This window comes from Chiloscyllium plagiosum, unplaced genomic scaffold (assembly GCF_037043375.1).
Source record: "Chiloscyllium plagiosum isolate Xiang-an unplaced genomic scaffold, Cpla_swu_hap1 HiC_scaffold_15, whole genome shotgun sequence".
NCBI lineage: Eukaryota > Metazoa > Chordata > Chondrichthyes > Orectolobiformes > Hemiscylliidae > Chiloscyllium > Chiloscyllium plagiosum.
Window position 1 is genome coordinate 69,837,322 of NW_028270153.1, and position 18,202 is coordinate 69,855,523.

The 18,202-nt window shown below is 42.9% G+C and overlaps 1 protein-coding gene across 1 annotated transcript in view; it reads right to left on the reverse strand.

The window, feature by feature from the left end:
- The window catches only part of LOC148147681 (uncharacterized), a 41,296-nt gene that overhangs the window by 20,910 nt on the left and 2,184 nt on the right, over window positions 1-18,202 (reverse strand). The window contains exons 2-4 of the mRNA XM_087994624.1: window positions 9,638-9,742; window positions 7,647-7,712; window positions 3,261-3,288 (exon numbers count right to left, since the gene is read on the reverse strand). Of these exons, the coding sequence (XP_087850750.1) occupies window positions 3,261-3,288; window positions 7,647-7,712; window positions 9,638-9,742 (199 nt within the window). The remainder of the gene's footprint in view (window positions 1-3,260; window positions 3,289-7,646; window positions 7,713-9,637; window positions 9,743-18,202) is intronic.

Genomic DNA, 18,202 nt, shown 5'->3' on the forward strand with positions numbered 1-18,202 from the left:
AGAGTTAACGTTGCAGGTCCATTCGGAGGGTCACTGGACCGGAAATGTAAACTCTGATCTCTCTTCATAAGTGGGAGGTGTGGCACTTTGAGAGATCAAATGTTAAAGTTACAATTAATGGCAGGGCAGTGAACAGTATTGATGCACAAAGGGCTCTTGGGGCTCAAGTCCATAGCTCCCTGAAAGCGGTCACTTAAGTAGATAGGGTGATAAAGAAGGCATATGCCATGTTTGCCTTTATTGGTCAGGGAATGGAGTACAAGAGACAGGATGTCATGTTGCAGCTGTACAAGACTTCGTTTCAGCCACACTTAGGGTATAGAGGAACCTCAACCATCCGGCATTCAATTATCCAAATATCAGATTGTCTGGCAAGGTCGCAAGTTCCCGATGCTCAGCTAAACAATTTTATCTGGCATTCGATTAACTGAACAAAATCCTCCCCACCTGGGTCCTTCAGATAATTGAGGTTCCTCTTTCTGTATTGTGTTTAATTCTGGTCTCCACATTACAGGAGAGATTTGGAGAAGGTGCAGAAGAGTTTTGCCAGAATGCTGCATGGATTAGAGGGTATGAGCTAAAAGGAGAGGCCAGAAAAAGCAGTGTTGCCTTCTCTGGAAGAACAGAGGCTGAGGGGAGATTGATAAAAGTCTATAAAAATTATGAGATGCATAAATAGGCTTTACAGTCAGAATCTTTTCCCAGAGTAGAAATGTCTAAAACTAGGGGCATGCATTTAAAGGGGAGGGGGGTGGGGTGGAGGAAATTCAAAAAGAAGAGATGTTAGGGACAAGTTTTTTTTGTACACAGTGGTAGCAGTCTGGAATGTGGTGGAGGGAGATAGAAGAAAGGCATTTAAGGGTTAAAGATAAGCATATGAATATGCAAGGAATGGAGGGATATGGACCAAGGGCAGGAAGAACGGATTCATTAAATTTGGCATCATGATCAACACACTGAGGGCCAAAGGGCCTGTGCTATACTGTTCTACGTGAGATGGTTTGTTGCACTTGCCCAGGGCATCAAAGGGAGTACAACTGGAATTCTGTGCATTGTTTTGTTCTAACTATTTAAAAAAAAGAGAGATAAACAGAAGCAGCTCAGAGACTACTGATTTAAGTGATACCTGGGTTGGGTCATACAGTACAGAAAAAGACCCTTCGGTCCAACCAGTCACACTCTTCTGAGAAAAAGCTGGACAAACTGGACCCCTCATTGTTCCAAACACCAATTTTTGATGAACTGCAATGAGAGAGGGTGGTGCTGAAAAGAGCCAGGATAACTGAATATCTGAAGGCAGAGGTGGATTCTTGAACAACATGGAGGTCATTGGTCACGTTGGGGTGGGTGTGCAGAAAGAGAAGGGAGCCAGGGTAGGGGGCAAAGTGTGGAGCTGGGGTGGGAAGATGGGAAAGTAGACTTGGAGGTCACAATCACCAGTCCCAACCTTATTAAACAGCAAAAAAATCATGCTCATCCTTTATTCATATGTACAGTATGAACAGAAAATGCATTCACTGTCCTTGAAATAGGAGTATTTCCCCAGGGGAATGAGGGAGTTGGAGGGGCTGGACTGAAACAAATAGTTGAAGTTTTGTAAAGGTCAGGGAACCAAAATACAGACCAGAAGGACTGAGGGATTGCATGGGTGGCATTTACGGACAGTTTAAATTGCGTGAGATGAAACCTACTGTGGGGTGGGGGATTGTAGGGAGTTACAGAGCAAAGGATACACAGCTAGACAGCAGCATAGCTTTCAGAGTAATGGGAGGTTGGAAATCAATGTAATTGGTGAAGTCAACAAGGTCAAGATCATTTTGAAATACAGTCATACAGCTCAAACAGGCCCTTCGGCCCAACTCTTCCAGGCCAGCCAAGTTTCCTAAACTAACTACAGCTCATTCTGTTGTAATTTGCACTTCTTCAGCATGAAATGGTTATAACATGATTGACGAATTGTGGACATTGTTTGCATAACGTGAACTTTCTACTGAATGGGTGTAATGACTTTCTATTAACGCTTTCTACAGTGTGATTTTCTGTAGCAGTTTTCCATAGCAAGGCTGTAGAGGAACACCAGTGTCGTGTTATAGCACAATGGCTTGTAGTTCCATTTGCATGCATTTGGCCACATCCTCCTGAACGTTTCCTACCTGTGTGCCTGTCCACATGACTTTTAAAATGTTCTAATTGTGCCCATCTCCACCACTTTCTGACAGCTCATTCCATATATATACACACACACCACCCTCTGCATGAAAATGTTGCCCCTCAGGTCCCTTTTAAATCTTTCTCCTCTCACCCTTAACCTATACCCCCTAGGTTTGGAGGAAGACCTTGCTGTTCACCTTATCTATGTCCCTCATGATTTTATAAACCTCCATCTCCTAACACTCCAGAGAGAAAAAGTCAGCCTATTCAGCCTCTGATTGGTGAGTAATGGGAAAGGAAGGTGAACCTTTGGGAATGTAAAGTACAGTTTAACACAGGTATCTACGCTGCACATTGACTGATCTTTGCTGGAATTCTAATCTCAACAGTTACCTCCCCTACAACAGCAACAGCTCAGAACTGAAACATTTGATTCACTAGCCCATCTTAGCAAGTATTTCTGGGAAATGCTGCAGATCACCATCTCTCTGGTCAAGTGCTTTTTCCAATTTTTCATGTTCCTATTATTGTCATATTTACCTAGGTACAGTGGAAAAAAAGAAGTTTGGTTTTGTTTGCAGGACAGGCAGATCATTTCACAAAGTGCACTAGGAAACAGAGCAAGGTGTATAATGTTACGGCTGCAGAGACGGTGCATAAAGCGCGAGACCATTACATTTAAAAATTTGAAGAGGCCATTCAGCAGTCTAACAACAGCAGAGAAGAAGCTGTTCTTGAATCTGTTGGTCTGTGTGCTTAAGTTCTGTGTCTTCTGCCCGATGGAAGAGGTGGGCAGAGATTATAACTGGGGTGGGAGGGGTCTTGGACATTGGCAATCTTCCCAAGACCCAGCAAGTAGTACAGATGGAGTCAACCGATGGAAGATTTGTCTGGGAGATGGACTGGGCTGTGTTCACAATTCTCCTGTCGATTAGAAATAAGAAGAGTTCTTGGGTTTGAAATCATTCCTGCTTTTCAGAATTACAGCCACAATTCAGTGGAGTGGTGGGAAACCCATCACTGTGGTGGGAAGACAATTAGTTCTTGCCTTCAGAATGGATTTCCATCAATCCAGTAACACTAAATGACACGAATGCTTGTGTTCTTACCGTCATAAAGCACTCGGAACATATTTATCTGTAGAAAAGAAAGAAAGTAGTTACTAGAATTACTAAACAGGGAAGCTGAAGCCTATAGATCAGATCCATTAACTGATAAGTGTTAGTGTTAAATTATTACGGTCATTTAACACTAAGGCTTTAGGGCTGGGAAAGACAAAACCTCTATTGAATAATATCTCAGCTCACGTACGTACATTAAGTAGGGTGGTGGTGAACATGGGCGGGGGGCAAGGGGGAATAATCTGCATTCAGAAAACATATCATACAAAAGAGTGGAGGAGGAGATCTAGAATCTCTTGGCTCCACAGCCCCTGTAAAACAAAGTCACTAAATTTATCCAACAATAAAATGTTAATCTAATCTCACCAAGAGGGTGACAGTGGAAGGCTCTGGAAGGTTATAAACTGGTAGCGGACAGCCGCCTCAATGGGCTTATACTTGGCAGTACTAAGTTAAAAATCACAACACCAGGTTATAGTCCAACAGGTTTAATGGAAGCACATAAGCTTTCGGAGCAACGCTCCTTCATCATGTGGTTGGAGGACACAATTGTAAAACAAAAGTTTTGTGATTTACATATGAAACTATCATGGTATTCACACAGATGAAAGATTCAACAGACAATCAAGGGTTTTTTCAACGTATAATTTCAGTTACATCACACTGTAAACTTTTGCTATCAATTCTGTGCCTTACAATGGTGTCCTCCACAACCACCTGATGAAGGAGCGATGCTCCGAAAGCTAGTGCTTCCAATTAAACCTGTTGGACTATAACCTGGTGTTGAGATTTTTAACTTTGTCCACCCCAGTCCAACACCGGCATCTCCAAAACATGACTACTTGGCAGTGGCAGAGAGTCACAGGAAAACAAGCCCTTGTTAGCTGGATATTTCTTCTACATTTCTGCTTGGTCAAGTTGTTTAAATCAAGGAAACCTTATTACAGCTGAAGACAACAGTCACTTTTAATAAATATTTAATAATGACAGAGATGGCTGGACAAGCAGTATGTTGCAGCTGCATTATGTGGGAGCTGGTGGACGCTGATCACATCTGCAGCAAGTATTGGCTGGCCAAGGAACTTCAGCTCAGAGGGGACGAGCTGGAGTCTGAGATGTGAGTACAGTGATACAGCAGGAAAGAGTTCTTGGGAGACCAGTATACCTTTTAGGTTAGTTACATCAAATTTGGTTCAAGGTCAGGTAGAAGAGGCTGAGACTATGGGTTGAGGAATGTTTGGGGATCCAGAACTCTGCTTTGGAGTAACCTCATCCATTATCCTTATTGAATAAGTACAAGGTTCCTGTTCCCAGTGTGGGAAAGAGCAAAAGTGCAGGGTGGATGAGCAAACTCGCCACAGCACAGTGGTACAAGTGCCATTCAGTGGGGGACAGGGAGTAGAAAAAGAGTATATTGCAGTAACAGAGGATAGCATCATTTGGGAAATAGATACTGTTGTCTTTAGCAAAACTGGAGGGTCCCAAAGGATGTGTTGTCAAGGTTCAGGTCATCTCTTCTGGATTGGATAGGAATTGAGGGCAGGGAAAAGGATCCAATTGTCCTGGCCCATGTAGGTACCATGATATAGAAAGGACAAGGAAAGAGATTCTCCAAAGGAGTTACAAGTTGCTTGGAGCTAAATTAGAAAGCAGAACCACAAAGATACTAACCTCTGAATTAGTCCTTCAGCCACATGCAAGTTGGTGTGAAATAAATACGATGAGAGGGGTAAACGTGAGGCTCAAAGATGGGTGTGGGTGAAGTGGGCTCTCACTCACTGGGCACTGTCACTAATACTGGGCAAAGAGCTGTGCTTTCAGGACCAGCCACACCTGCACATTGCTGGCACCACAGTCCTGTCGAATTGTATAATCAGTGTATCAGAGAGTCCCTACAGCGTGGAAACAGGGCATTTTGGTCCAACAAGTCCACACCTAGATTGCTGTTAAGTCTTTCATCTTTTAGAATGGGCTGCAGATTTCAGTTCATTAATATTTTATAAATTCCTACTTTGGAAATAGAACTATTCTGACTCAAGATTGGGATACAGACTGACTCACTTCACACCTTTAATACATTGTCTGAGCAGAAATGTCATTTTTTTAAATGTAAAAACTGTAACACTTGAGAATGTGATAGCTCAATGTGTTAGGCCTTTATTGGTTAGAGCTTAGGAAAAGAGAGAGTGGGGGTGTGGGGATCTTATTGAAAACTATATGATTTTGAGGGGGCTCAACAGGGTGGGTGTTAGGAAAAGGTTTCCACAAGTGGGAAAGTCTCAAACAAAGGTGAGATAGCTACAGAATAAGGGGACATTCGTTTAAAACTGAGAAAGAGGAATTTCTTCACTCAGAGGAGAGTGCATGTCTGGAATTCTCTATTCCAGTCAGTTATGGTGGATTGATCACAAAGCATCAAAAGAGAAGGGAGTTAGATTGGAGATTGGAGGGTTGAGGGCTATGCGCAGCTGGCAGAAAAACAGCTCCGAGGCCTGGGGTAAATCAACCAGGTCTTGTTGGATGGTGGGCTACAGAACAAAAAGATAAATGTCATGAGGCCGGAGTTAAGTAAAATTGGCACAGTAGTGAGGACAGCCAATAGCCTATGATTCCACAAAGTTGACATGAACAAGAAGCCTCCTCTATGGTAAAGAAAACTTGAGACAAAGACCTCAACCTCAGAAATTAAACTCAATTGAGTGCATTATCTTCCTGACCTACTTGATGCATTTTTCTTTCTGAAGATGGATCTGAACATTGGACAATTCTAATTTAAATTTACACAATGATGATGATCTTCAATTACTGTACTCTTGATTGAGCACCCACCACCATGACATCAACCAGAATGGAATTGTACTCTCTATATTCACAAGTACTGGAGAGTTACAGCCTGATATTTAAATGCCTGAAAACCCCACAACTGATAAAAATGTCCCCGAATTGTTAAGTTAGGTTTCGCTGTGCTAATGTGATGGTTTATCGCTGCTACAATAATGCATCCCAAGGTAATAGTGTTGGACTGAAACCTGATAAGGAAGAGTACAGTTCATTGTAAAGAACCCAGTCTATAGCTAGGAACACTGATCAAGTTCCTTGACATTATCTGAAATTAGAGTTGAACTAATTTCTAAGCTAGCAATCAATTCGACTGGATAAGTTTACCTTGCTGTTGGGGGTCAGTGCTGTCAAACCACTTGCAGCCCCACCCATCCCCTGAAAATAAAAGTCATCCAGACAGAGGGGAGGTGAAGCTTTCATAGAGCCAGAGCTGTACAGCACGGAAACAGACCCTTCGGTCCAACCCATCCATGCCAACCAGATATCCCAACCCAATCTAGTCCCACCTGCCAGCACCCAGCCCATATCCCTCAAAACCCTTCCTATTCATATACCCATCCAAATGCCTCTTAAATGTTGCAATTGTACCAGCCTCCACCACTTCCTCTGGCAACTCATTCCATACCCGTACCACCCTCTGTGTGAAAAGGTTGCCCCTCAGGTCCCTTTTCTATCTTTCCCCTCTCACCCTAAACCTATGCCCTCTAGTTCTGGACTCCCCCACCCTAGGGAAAAGACTTTGCCTATTTACCCTATCCATTTCCCTCAATTTTGTAAACCTCTAGAAGGTCACCCCTCAGCCTCCAACGTTCCAGGGAAAACAGCCCCAGCCTGTTCAGCCTCTGCCTATAGCTCAAATCCTCCAACCCTGGCAACATCCTTGTAGATCTTTTCTGAACCCTTTCAAGTTTCACAACATCTTTCCGATAGGATTTCCAGGAAGTCTTCCCCCTCTAACGTCTTTGAACCGGTGCTTCATGGCAAATGTATGCCTGCAATTACTCCAACCCAAAATTCCAAGCTTTTTACATTGAAAGATACCCGCCATCTTAAATGATCCAGCTGCAAACATCTCTGCTTTACAATTTATTATCACAGATTTCACATTTTTCCAAGTCATCAGCCAGCTACAAGATTATCCTCCCAATGTTTTCACTGAGGCAGTTATCAAAGATGATGAAAATAACTAACCCAAACAAATCGCTAATGATGGAACTCCACCAGTGACCAACCCCATCCACCTTACCCATATCTCCTGCACAGAGCTGCAACATTAATAACTGTCCTTTCTACGTACGCAATGAATTCATTATTTCATCAAAGATCAGCTGTTCAATCACTACCCAGTTTTACATTGCAGCTTATTTTCCAATATGGAGAAGGATAAATTTTTAACCAAGTTTGGCAATAAATTATATAAAATATTCAGATAAATGGGATCAAAGAACTATGATCTTTAAAATGGTTTTTGTCTTGTTCCACTTGAATGGGATTACTTGCTAGACCCTGAAAAAGACACTTGAATATAATTACCTTTTTACAGAAGTGACAAACGAGAGCCCAGACGAAAAAAAGCTCCATTTGGCAAGAGAAGCAGAACTGGAAAGCAAATGTTTTCATCGTTAGTCACTTTCAGATCTGGAAACACAGGATACTCTGAAGAAACAGGAAATGACCTCGGATACTGATGATGCATCCCGTTGCCTGAAAGGTGTGGCGTGCATCATGGAGACCAGGAAGAATGAACGTTTCAATATTTGGCCAACACAAAGTACACTGTCTCTACCTCATGAGGCTTCGTATACTGCAAACATTTGCTAACCTGACTTGTCAAAATCAGCACATAGTTCCCAAAATTAACAATGTACAACAATGTGTAGTATCAAAAATATCAACTGAATCCCAGAGGGAACAACTAGGAACCAAAAGAGAAAATATGAGGGAGATGAGTGTACTGGAACTCTATTTTTGAGATTGACAAGACAAGTAGAACCAGGATGTGTCATTTGAAGGTTTTAGTGGTCTTTTCTGCCTGGGACCTCTGGAAATGGATTTAAAAAGTGGAAAATGTCAAGGGCCATTGATGTGTATCTTCTTGATCAGAGACTAAAAGGGAGAAGATGGTTTATTGTCAGGCCCACCCCTGTACAGGCATCCTCACTCCTAGCTGGGGATGCTGGTAGAAACACTGCAAAGCCACATAGAAAAACCAGAAGTACATTCAAACTGTAAGGATTCGCAATGGAGTGTAATCCCATCCTCACTCAACATGCTCCCTTTGGCAATAAGCATTCATTGAAAGCCTCAGCTGAAATGCACTTCAATGCAAATGCCACAAAATAGATCAAACAGTAGAGCACAGGAACAGGCCCTTTGACACAACAGGTCTGTGCTGGCCAGGGTGCCATTCTAAACTAATCCCACCTGCCTGCATATGGTCTATATTCTTCTATTCCCTGCCTGTTCATGTGTCCGTCCGAGTGCAAAAGCATTCCAAGTTAACCGAACCTCCCCCCAGTTTACACTCCAATCCAGGCAACATCCTGATAAACTGCTTTCACCCTCTCCAAAGCCTTCACATTCTTCATCTGTGGTGACCTGAACTTCACACAAAATGTGGCCTGACTAAAGTTTTACAGAGATGTAAATTGACTTGCCAACTTTTGTACTCCGTGCCCGAACCAATGAAGGCAAGTATGCTTTATGCCTTCTTTATTACCTTGTGTTGCCAGTTTCAGGCAGCTCTGGACTTACCCTCTCTAAATAATAGCTGAGATGTGGCAGTGTCCGTGTTGGACTGCGGTGGATGAAGTCTAAAATCACGCAACACTAGGTTGTAATCCAACGGGTTTATTCAAAAGCGCAAGCTTTCGGAAGTTCCTCAGTTGCCTGAGGAAGGAACAGGGGCTTTGAAAGCTTGCAGTTTCAAATAAACCTGTTGGACTATGACCCAATGTGATTTTTAACATCTAAGAATCAGTGGAAAATGTCATCATGCTGTTTCAACACTGCAATATGTGCAAGTCACTCAAGAGTGGCTCAGTCCATCTTTTGCCTACACATTGGGACACGTTCTTTCAGAGATCCAATTCTCTTTAAACCACCCAGAAATGTGAAGTTTCCAGTTCTGTTTGCCATAAATTGGACACATTTGTCTGCTCCATTGGAACAAAAGGGAAGAAAAAAAACTAAGGAGGAAAATCAAAACTATTAACCATGATCATTTTCACACAAGTCTCCCAAGAGTTCAGTCATATATTGAAATATGTATTCTGTACAAATATAGTCAAACTGGAGCCTCATTTCCCTATTCTCCTACTAAAATTCTAGAAGCTATGGAGTCTGTGTTCAAATACTGTCTTCTAGACATTTCAGAAGCTATGGGCTCAAAGAGCACCATGGATATTCTAGATTGCTCAAAATTCTTGAGCACCTGAATTTTTTCTAATAGAGACTGATGAAGCCCAACAAATATTGGGTTCTGCCAGATAGTAGAGAGCAGGAATAATTGCACCGATACTCACTTTGTCTTTCACCATCCTGCGATTTCCCACTTCTCTTTTCGTTATGATCTGACAACTGCACACAAGTTCTTTGATGTAAAGTGATGAAGCATAATGAAATTCCTCCTGTATAGGGTCAGAAGATAAAAGTCACAACCACTCAGGCCAGAAACAAGTCGGCAAATATGTCACGTGTTGGCTGTTAACTGAGGACAGATGTTGCCTGATTTGAGTATGTAAAGGGCTAAAAAGCAGTCCATACTGCTCAGCTGTGGTTTTCGAATGGGAATGCTATCCTACTGCCACATAGTTATCATCTTTCTTTAAATTGAAGCTGAGATGCTACAAACATATGGATGAACAATCGTTTTAGAACTTCCCCCACGACCATCCTTACTGAGAGGTCAGCATCTAACTTGTGCAGACAAGGGAGGAAACGGGTACTTTGAATTCCACCCTGGTCAAATTTAGCATTCCTTATGAAACTTTCAATTTCAAGACACATTAAAGCTATCCCTGTCACTGGGAATCAATTTGCGATTAGCACGCATTGGTCACTGGGAACAAAATTCAAGCAGATGAAGAAAATGCAAACCTATTTATGACAAAACTTGCTGAGTGTTTTATGTTTCAGTGACAGGAGGGGTACATTAGTGCAGTCTACATACCAACAAGACATGAAACTGAATCGGCTTACAACGGATGCCAAACATAAGTAGAGAGAAATCAAATGATTAAACTTCAAAGAAGAAATTAGATTTTATTTCAGCATATTGTAAAACGTCATCATATATGGTTGGAGCTGTGATTTCTTCCTGAGATAAGGACCTAAATATGGAATATGAAGAAGCTGAGATACACCTCCAATCTATTTAATTTGTGGACTTTGATTGCCTTTTAAAACTCTACACCATTTTCTGAATACTTGTCATATGGCGGATAAACTGTTGCAAAGGTTTAGAATATACACGTTTCAAACCCAGGTCCCAGGTGCTGGGAGGCAGCAGTGCTAACCACTGAGCCACTGTGCCAGGTTCAAACTGCTGAAAAATCTCAGAAGGAATAAAACCAGATAGACCATCTGGTATCAGTCTAGACACTGGGATCAATAATGGCAAACATAGCTCTGTTGATTCTGTAAAATCCTTCCGAGCCCCCAACAATGGGACAGCAGTGTCTCAGACTAGCCACGCAACAGCCTGACAATGTCCAAGTCATTACTATCACCATCCCTGGATATGCCCTGTCCCACTTGCAGAACAGACCTAGCAGAGGTGGTGGCAGTGGTATATAGCCAAGAAGGAGTTGCCCTTGGAGTCCTCAACATTGACACCAGACCCCATGAAGTCTCATGGGCAAGGGAATCTCCTGATTACCACATACCATCCTCCCTCAGCTGATAAGTCAGTACTCTTCCATATTGAGGACGACTTGGAGGAAGCACGGAGGATGGCAAGAACACGAAATGTACTCTAGGTGGGGGACTTCAATGATCATCACCAAACGTGACACTGCAGCATGACTGATTGAGCTGATCAGGTCCTAAAGGAAATGGGTGCTAGATGGAGTCTGCAGCAAGTGGTGATGGAATGAACAAAAGGGAAAGCATACTTGACCTCATCCTTACCAGTCTGTCTGCATCTGTCTGTGACAGTATTAACAAGTGACCAGAGTCCTTGGGGTGTGAAGCTGCTGCTCAATTAACAAGGTTATGCTTTCCTTGGCCTTTTTATTTTCAGAGAAGTCATAAGTGACAGACTCCAACAAGTCTGGGGCTGTAAGGTTTTAGGACCAATTTGATTACAGCTAACAGATACTGCTGCAGGCAAAGGGCTTTCACCTTTTCAAGAAAGAACACTTGTACAATGAAAGGGGAGCAGTCAGTTCTCCCAGCTCAGCTTTTCTCTGGCTTGGTTTGGTTTTTAGCAGGAGTGTGGAAAAAGCAGCAGGCCCAGGCTGGTACTCGCTTTCTCTGACATCTATCCTGTAATCCGTGACTTTACCTTTTGTGCTGAGGGGTGTTTAGAGGGATTGTTGCAAATCTTTGGGACAGTATTGTTAAGTTGGGATAGTGCGTTGAAGTTTTGGAGAGGTTAAGTTATTCTGTTCTTTTGTTTCATTCTGTAATCTTGTAAATAAATTCAGTTTTGTTTAAAACTAAGAGCGGATTCTCTCCTGGAATGTCCACTTTACAGCTGCTTAAAGCAACTAGCAAAGATGGGTCCAGGCTACTGTCTTGGAATGTTTTGAGGGGGCCCTGCCTGGTCTATAACAGGGGAGACAAAGTCACACCTTCACACTGAGAATACCCTCCATTGTGTTGTATGGCACTATCACAGTGCAAAATGGAACAGACTTAACTGATCGAGTGAGGATATCAACAATATCAAAAGGATTTATTATATATAGTATATATCGTATCATATTATATGATACTAGATACATGACTCCTCAAGAGGGGTCTCTTGGTTCGAGATCGGCCAAAAGAATAAATGGTCTGCACAAAAGCAAGGGTCATTAGTTTATTGAATTAAGGCACCAACTCAGGTCTGGGCACCTATAAGGTTTTGTAGGCCATCAACAGCAGAATTGTACTCCAGCACAATCTACAACATGATGGCCTGGTATATCCCCCAGTAAACCATTATTATCAAGCCAGGGGATCAACTCTGGCTCAATGGAGGGGGCAGGAGGGCATGCTAGGAGCACCACCAAGCATTCCTAGCAATTAAGTGTCAACCTGATGAAGCTACCAAACAGGACTACTTGCATGCCAAACAGCATAAGCAGCAAGGTGATAAACACAGCGAAGCAATCTCGCAACCCTGCCAGATCCAGTTACGAATGGTGGTGGACAGTTAACTAACTCACTGGAAGGGGTGTCCACAAATATCCCCATCCTCAATGACGGAAGAATTCAACAGTATAAGTGATAAAGCTGAAGCATTTACAGCAATCTTCAGCCAAAAGTATCAAGTGGATGATCCATCTCTGCCTCTCCAGTAGTTCCCAACATTACAGACAGCAGTTTTTAGTCAATTTGGTTCACTCCACGTGATATCACGAAATAGTTGGAGACACTGGATATTGCTAATGCTACAGGCACTACTAACAATCTGGCAATCATCCTGAAGGAGTGTGCTCCAGATCCTGTCACACCCCTAGTCAAGCTCTTCCAGGACAATTACAACATTGGTATCCACCAACAAACGGGGAAAATTGCCACGAAAATTACCTTTGGGTATGTTGTGTACACAAAAAGTAGGACAAATCCAACCCAGACAATTACAGCACCATTAGTCTACTCTTGACCATCAATAATAAAGTGATGGAAGGTGTCATGAACTGTGCTGTCAAGCAGCAATAACCTGCTCACTGACACCCAGTTTGGGTTCTGCCAGGGCCACTCGGTTCCTGACCTCATTACAGCCTTGGTTCAAAACGTAGCCGAAAGAGCGGATTTCCAGAGGAGGCGCAAAAGTAACAGTCTTTGACAAAAAGGCCACAATTGATTGAGGTTGGCAGCAAACAGCCTGAGCAAAACTGGAGTCAGAGTCAGGGGCAAGCTGTCTGCAGGTTGAAGTTGTACCTGGTCCAAAGGAAGATGGTTGTGGTTTGTGGATGTCATTCACCTCAGCGCCCAGACATTTCCGAGAGGGTGTCCCTCAGGGTAGTGTGCTCGGTCTAACCATCATCAGCTGCCTTAATGCCCTTATCTCCATCATAAAAGAGAGAGAAGTGGGGGATGTTCACTGATTACATAACGTTCAGCACTATTATGACTGAAGCAGTCCATGTTGAAGTGCAATAAGATCTGGACAATATCCAGGCCTAGGCTGACAAGCAGCAACTATCATCTGTGCCACACAAATGCCAGGCAATGATCATCTCCAATAATTGATAACCTGACCATCACCCTTTGACATTCAATATCATTTAGTATTACCGAATCCTCCACCAAAACATCCTGGGGTTACCAATCTGCAGAAATGGGACCGTTGAAATAGTGGTTACAACCACAAGTCAGAGGCTAGGAATACCACAGCAAGTAATTCCCCACCTGACTCTTCAAGCCTATCCACCATCTATAAGGCACAACTCAGGAGTATGTTGTAATATTCCCCACTTGCCTGGATGGGTGCAACTCTAACAACACAAGCAGCTCAATACCATCCAGAACAAAACTGCCTGCCTGATTGGCACCGCATTCACAATCAACTCCCTCCACCACCAATGTTCAATCGCAGTAGTGTGTGTTTTCTACATGGGGCAGCTCTGAAGTGCACCACTTCGACAGCACCTTCCAAACCCATGAGTACTTCCATCCAGAAGGACATGGGCAGCAGATACATGGGAACACCCCACCCCCTGCAAGTTCCACTCCATCCTGATTTGAAAATATATTGCCGTTCCTTCAGTGTTAGCAAATCAAAATCCTGGAATTCCCTCACTAATGGTCTATCTACAGCACGTAAGATGTAGGAACAGAAATTAGGCCATTCAGCCCATCGAGTCTACTCCACCATTCAATTGTGGCAGCTAAGTTTCTCAACCCTATTCTCCCATTTTCATCCCATAACCCTTGATCCTCAAGAACCTGTCTCTGCCATAAGTATAATCAATGGCCTGGCTTCCACAGCCTTCTGTGGCAGTGAATTCCACAGACTCACCACTCTCTGGCTGAAGTCGTTTCTCCTGATCTGTTCTAAAAGGTCTTCCCTTTGGTTCTAAGACTGTGCCCTCAGGTCTTAGTCTCCCCTACCAATGGAAACATCTTCCCAACATTGACTGTCCAGGCCATTCAGAATTATGTTTCAATTAGATCCCATCCCTCTCAAATTCATCAAGGAGAAAGCCAGAATCCTGAAACATTCCTCATACATTAAGCTTTTCATTCCTGACCATTCTCATGAACTTGCTCTGAACATGCCCCAGGGCTAATACATCCTTCCTTATAGATGGGGCCCAAAACTGCGCACAATACTCCAAAATGTGCACTAACCAGAGCTTTATAGAGCCTCAGAAATACATCCCTGCATTTATATTCAAGTCCTTTCAAAATAAATGCCAACATTGCATTTGCCTTCCTAACTGCTGACTCAACCTGCAAGTATACCTCGAGAGATTCCTGGACTAGAATTCCTATGTGCCTTTGCACTTCACATTGCTGAATTTTCTCCCCATTTTGGAAACAGTCCATACTTCTATTCTTCCTACCAAATTGCATAGCCTCACACTTTCCCACATTGTACTCCATCTGCCACTTCTTTGCCCACTGTCCCAACCTTTCCAAATCCTTCTGCAGCCTCCTCACCTCAATGCCTCCTGTCCCTGTGTCACCTGCAGACTTAGCCAGAACGACCTCAGTTCCTTTGTCTAGATCATTAGTATACGAAGTGAAAATATGCAGTCCCAGCACTGAGCCTTGCGGAACACCTGTCACTGGCTGCCATCCTGAGAAGGACCCTTTATCCCCACCCTCTGTTTCCTGCCAGACAGCCAAATTTCTATCCAGGCTAGCATCTTGCCTCTACCAGCATGGGCCCTTGCCTTACTCAGTAGCCTTCTGTGTGGCACCTTGTCAAAAGAACTTCTTGAAGTCCAGGTCCATTGGCTCTCCTAGATCTAAACTGCCCATTATTTCCTCAAAGAATTCTAAGATTTGTCAGGCATGACCTCCCCTTCTTGAAGCCATGCTGACTTGGCCCTATTTTACTATACACTTGCAAATATTCAGGAATCTCGTCCACATGCACTGCAGTGATCCAAGAGGAGGGTTAGCCACCTTCAAGGGCAACTAGGGACAGGCAATAGATGTTGCCTAACAACATCCACATCTTATGAATACAAGATTTACACCCATTTCTCCCACCATTTACACACCCTACACTCCTCCCCTCACCACCTCTTACTACACTTTCTCTTAAGGGTGTTGCTTCATAGAAATGTCCAGGCTGCTTGAAAATTTTGGGTGGCATAATTCCCCATTCATTCAGAGCACCCTCCAATAATCTTGAATGTTTCCAAGTTGGAATGGCTCATTTTAGCTCAAATCTTTCATCAGATCACTTCCTCAACATTCTATTTCAGAGCTACTTTCCAGAGAGTTAATCACAGACCAAAAATGATCACTTTTATGCTGTATGTACATTCCCTTTGAATCATTCAAATGCCAGCTCATTGATAGGGCCCAGGAGATACTTAAGGCACCAAATTAAAACAAGCTTCAGGAACAAAAGGAAACCCAATATATGCACGTCTCTCCTCTGCTGTTTGCGATTGGTGCAATGTGCACTTCTGTTAAAGATGTTGACAATACATAACATGAGATTCACCAATCCCAGGAGGAGACTCCAAATCTAATAAACGCATTTATTTAGAGTTGTTGGGAAACATATTACTGTTGGCAGCAACTTACAATTTCCACGTATTCATAACCCATGCACAAAGCCTTGCTCATCAGTGTAGGAATTTGGAATTTATATTTGTCCTTAGAGCCCCATGTGAGGCTGGTTGCATCCATCCAAGATATAGGCTTTGTTGACATCTCTTCTGGAGGCAGGCCTACAAAATAAGGAAGAGCATCTTTTCATAAATCTAGAAGTCTTCATTTCAGGAATGCCATCTGTCACAGATACAACCAATTAATTGAAATGTTGAGACATACTGACAGACAGCTAAACCCAGGTCAATATCCAAATTCCCAACAATTGCAACAGCAGAAAGGATATGAATGGAATAGGCAATCCATTATGTTCCTCATTCAAGGGGAAAGTGAGGACTGCAGATGCGAGGGGTAGGAGAATCAGTTTCAGACACAAGCCCTTCATCAGGAATCAATGCCCGAAGAGACAATTCTCCTGCTCCTCCGATGTTGCCTGACCTGCTGTACTTTCCCAGCACCCACTCAACTGTTTCTCCCTCAGGAGTACAAGTACAATAACAGTTACAAGAAAAGGGCATCTGTGTCTTTTGCACATTGTAGAATTACCTCATCTGAATGAAAAAGAAGAACATATATCCAGGGGAAAGGCAAATTCCCAGGGGCAAGTAATGAGTCTGTATTCAGTTACTGTCAGATCAGAGTTTTATATATAAGTGTGATGTATTTGATCTATTTCTGGCCAGTATTCCACAGGAAGTTTATGCAAGCTTTGAGGGCAGAATAGACAACTAAACTAATTCTGAACTTAATGTTGAAGAGTCTGGGATGTTTTCATTTACAAAAAATGATCATAATATTGCAATTGATGTATTCAAAGTTAGAGCAAGATAGAATAATATTGGATGCGCAAGTGGGAAAAACATTGAAATACGTAGAACGTTACAGCACAGTACAGGCCCTACGGCCCTCAATGCTGTGCCAACCTGAAGCCTATCTAACCCACACTATTCCATTTTCATCCATATATCTATCCAATGACCATTTAGATGCCCTTAAAGTTGACAAGTCTACTATGATTGCAGGCAGTGTGTTTCACACCCCTGAGTAAAGAAACTACCTCTAACATCTGTCCTATATCTATCACCCCCCATTTTAAAGCTACATCCCCTCATGCTAGCCATCACCATCCAAGGAAAAAGGCTCTCACGGTCCATCCGATCTAATACTCTGATCATCTTGTCTGCCTCTTAAGTCACCTCTCAACCACCTGCGCTCTACCAAACGCAGCCTCAGGTCCCTTAGCCTTTCCTCATTAGACCCTCCCTCCATACCAGACAACATCCTGGTAAATCTCCTCTGAACCAAAGTCTTCCACTTCCTTCTTATAATGCGGTGACCAGAACTGACGCAATACTCTTAAGTGTGATTGCAGCACAGCTGCAGCATGACCTTGTGGCTCCGAAACTCAATCCCTCTACCAATAAAAGCTAATACACCATATGCCTTCTTAACAACCCTATCAACCTGGGTGGAAAATTTCAGGAATTTATGTACACAGATCTCTTTGCTCACCCACACTACCAAGAATCTTCCCATTATCCCAGTACTCTACATTCTTGTTGCTCTTTCAAAGTGAATCACCTTACTTTTCCACATTAAACTCCATTTCCCACCTGAGCCCAGCTCTGCAGCTTACCTATGTCACTCTAACCTGCAACATCCTTCAGCACTATCCACAACTTTATTGACCTGAGGGTCACCCAGAAGTATACTAACCAATCCTTTTACACCCTCATCCATGTCATTTATAAAAATGAAAAACAGCAGTGGACCCAAAACAGATCCTTGCGGTACCCCACTAGTAACTGAACTCCAGGATAAACATTTCCTATCAACCATCACCCTCTGTCTTCTTTCAGTTAGCCAATTTCTGATCCAAACCACTAAATCACCCTCAATCCCATGCCTCTATTTTGTGCAATAGCCTACTGTGGGGAATCTTACTAAAATCCATATGCACCACATCAACTGCTTTATCCTCAGCCGTTTGGTCACCATCTCAAAGAACTCAGCAAGGTTTGCGAGGCACGGCCTACTCTTCACAAAACAGTGTTGCCTATCCCTAATCAACATTCCTTTCTAGATGATTATAAATCCTCTAACCTTTTCCAACACTTTACCCACAACCAAAGTAAGACTCA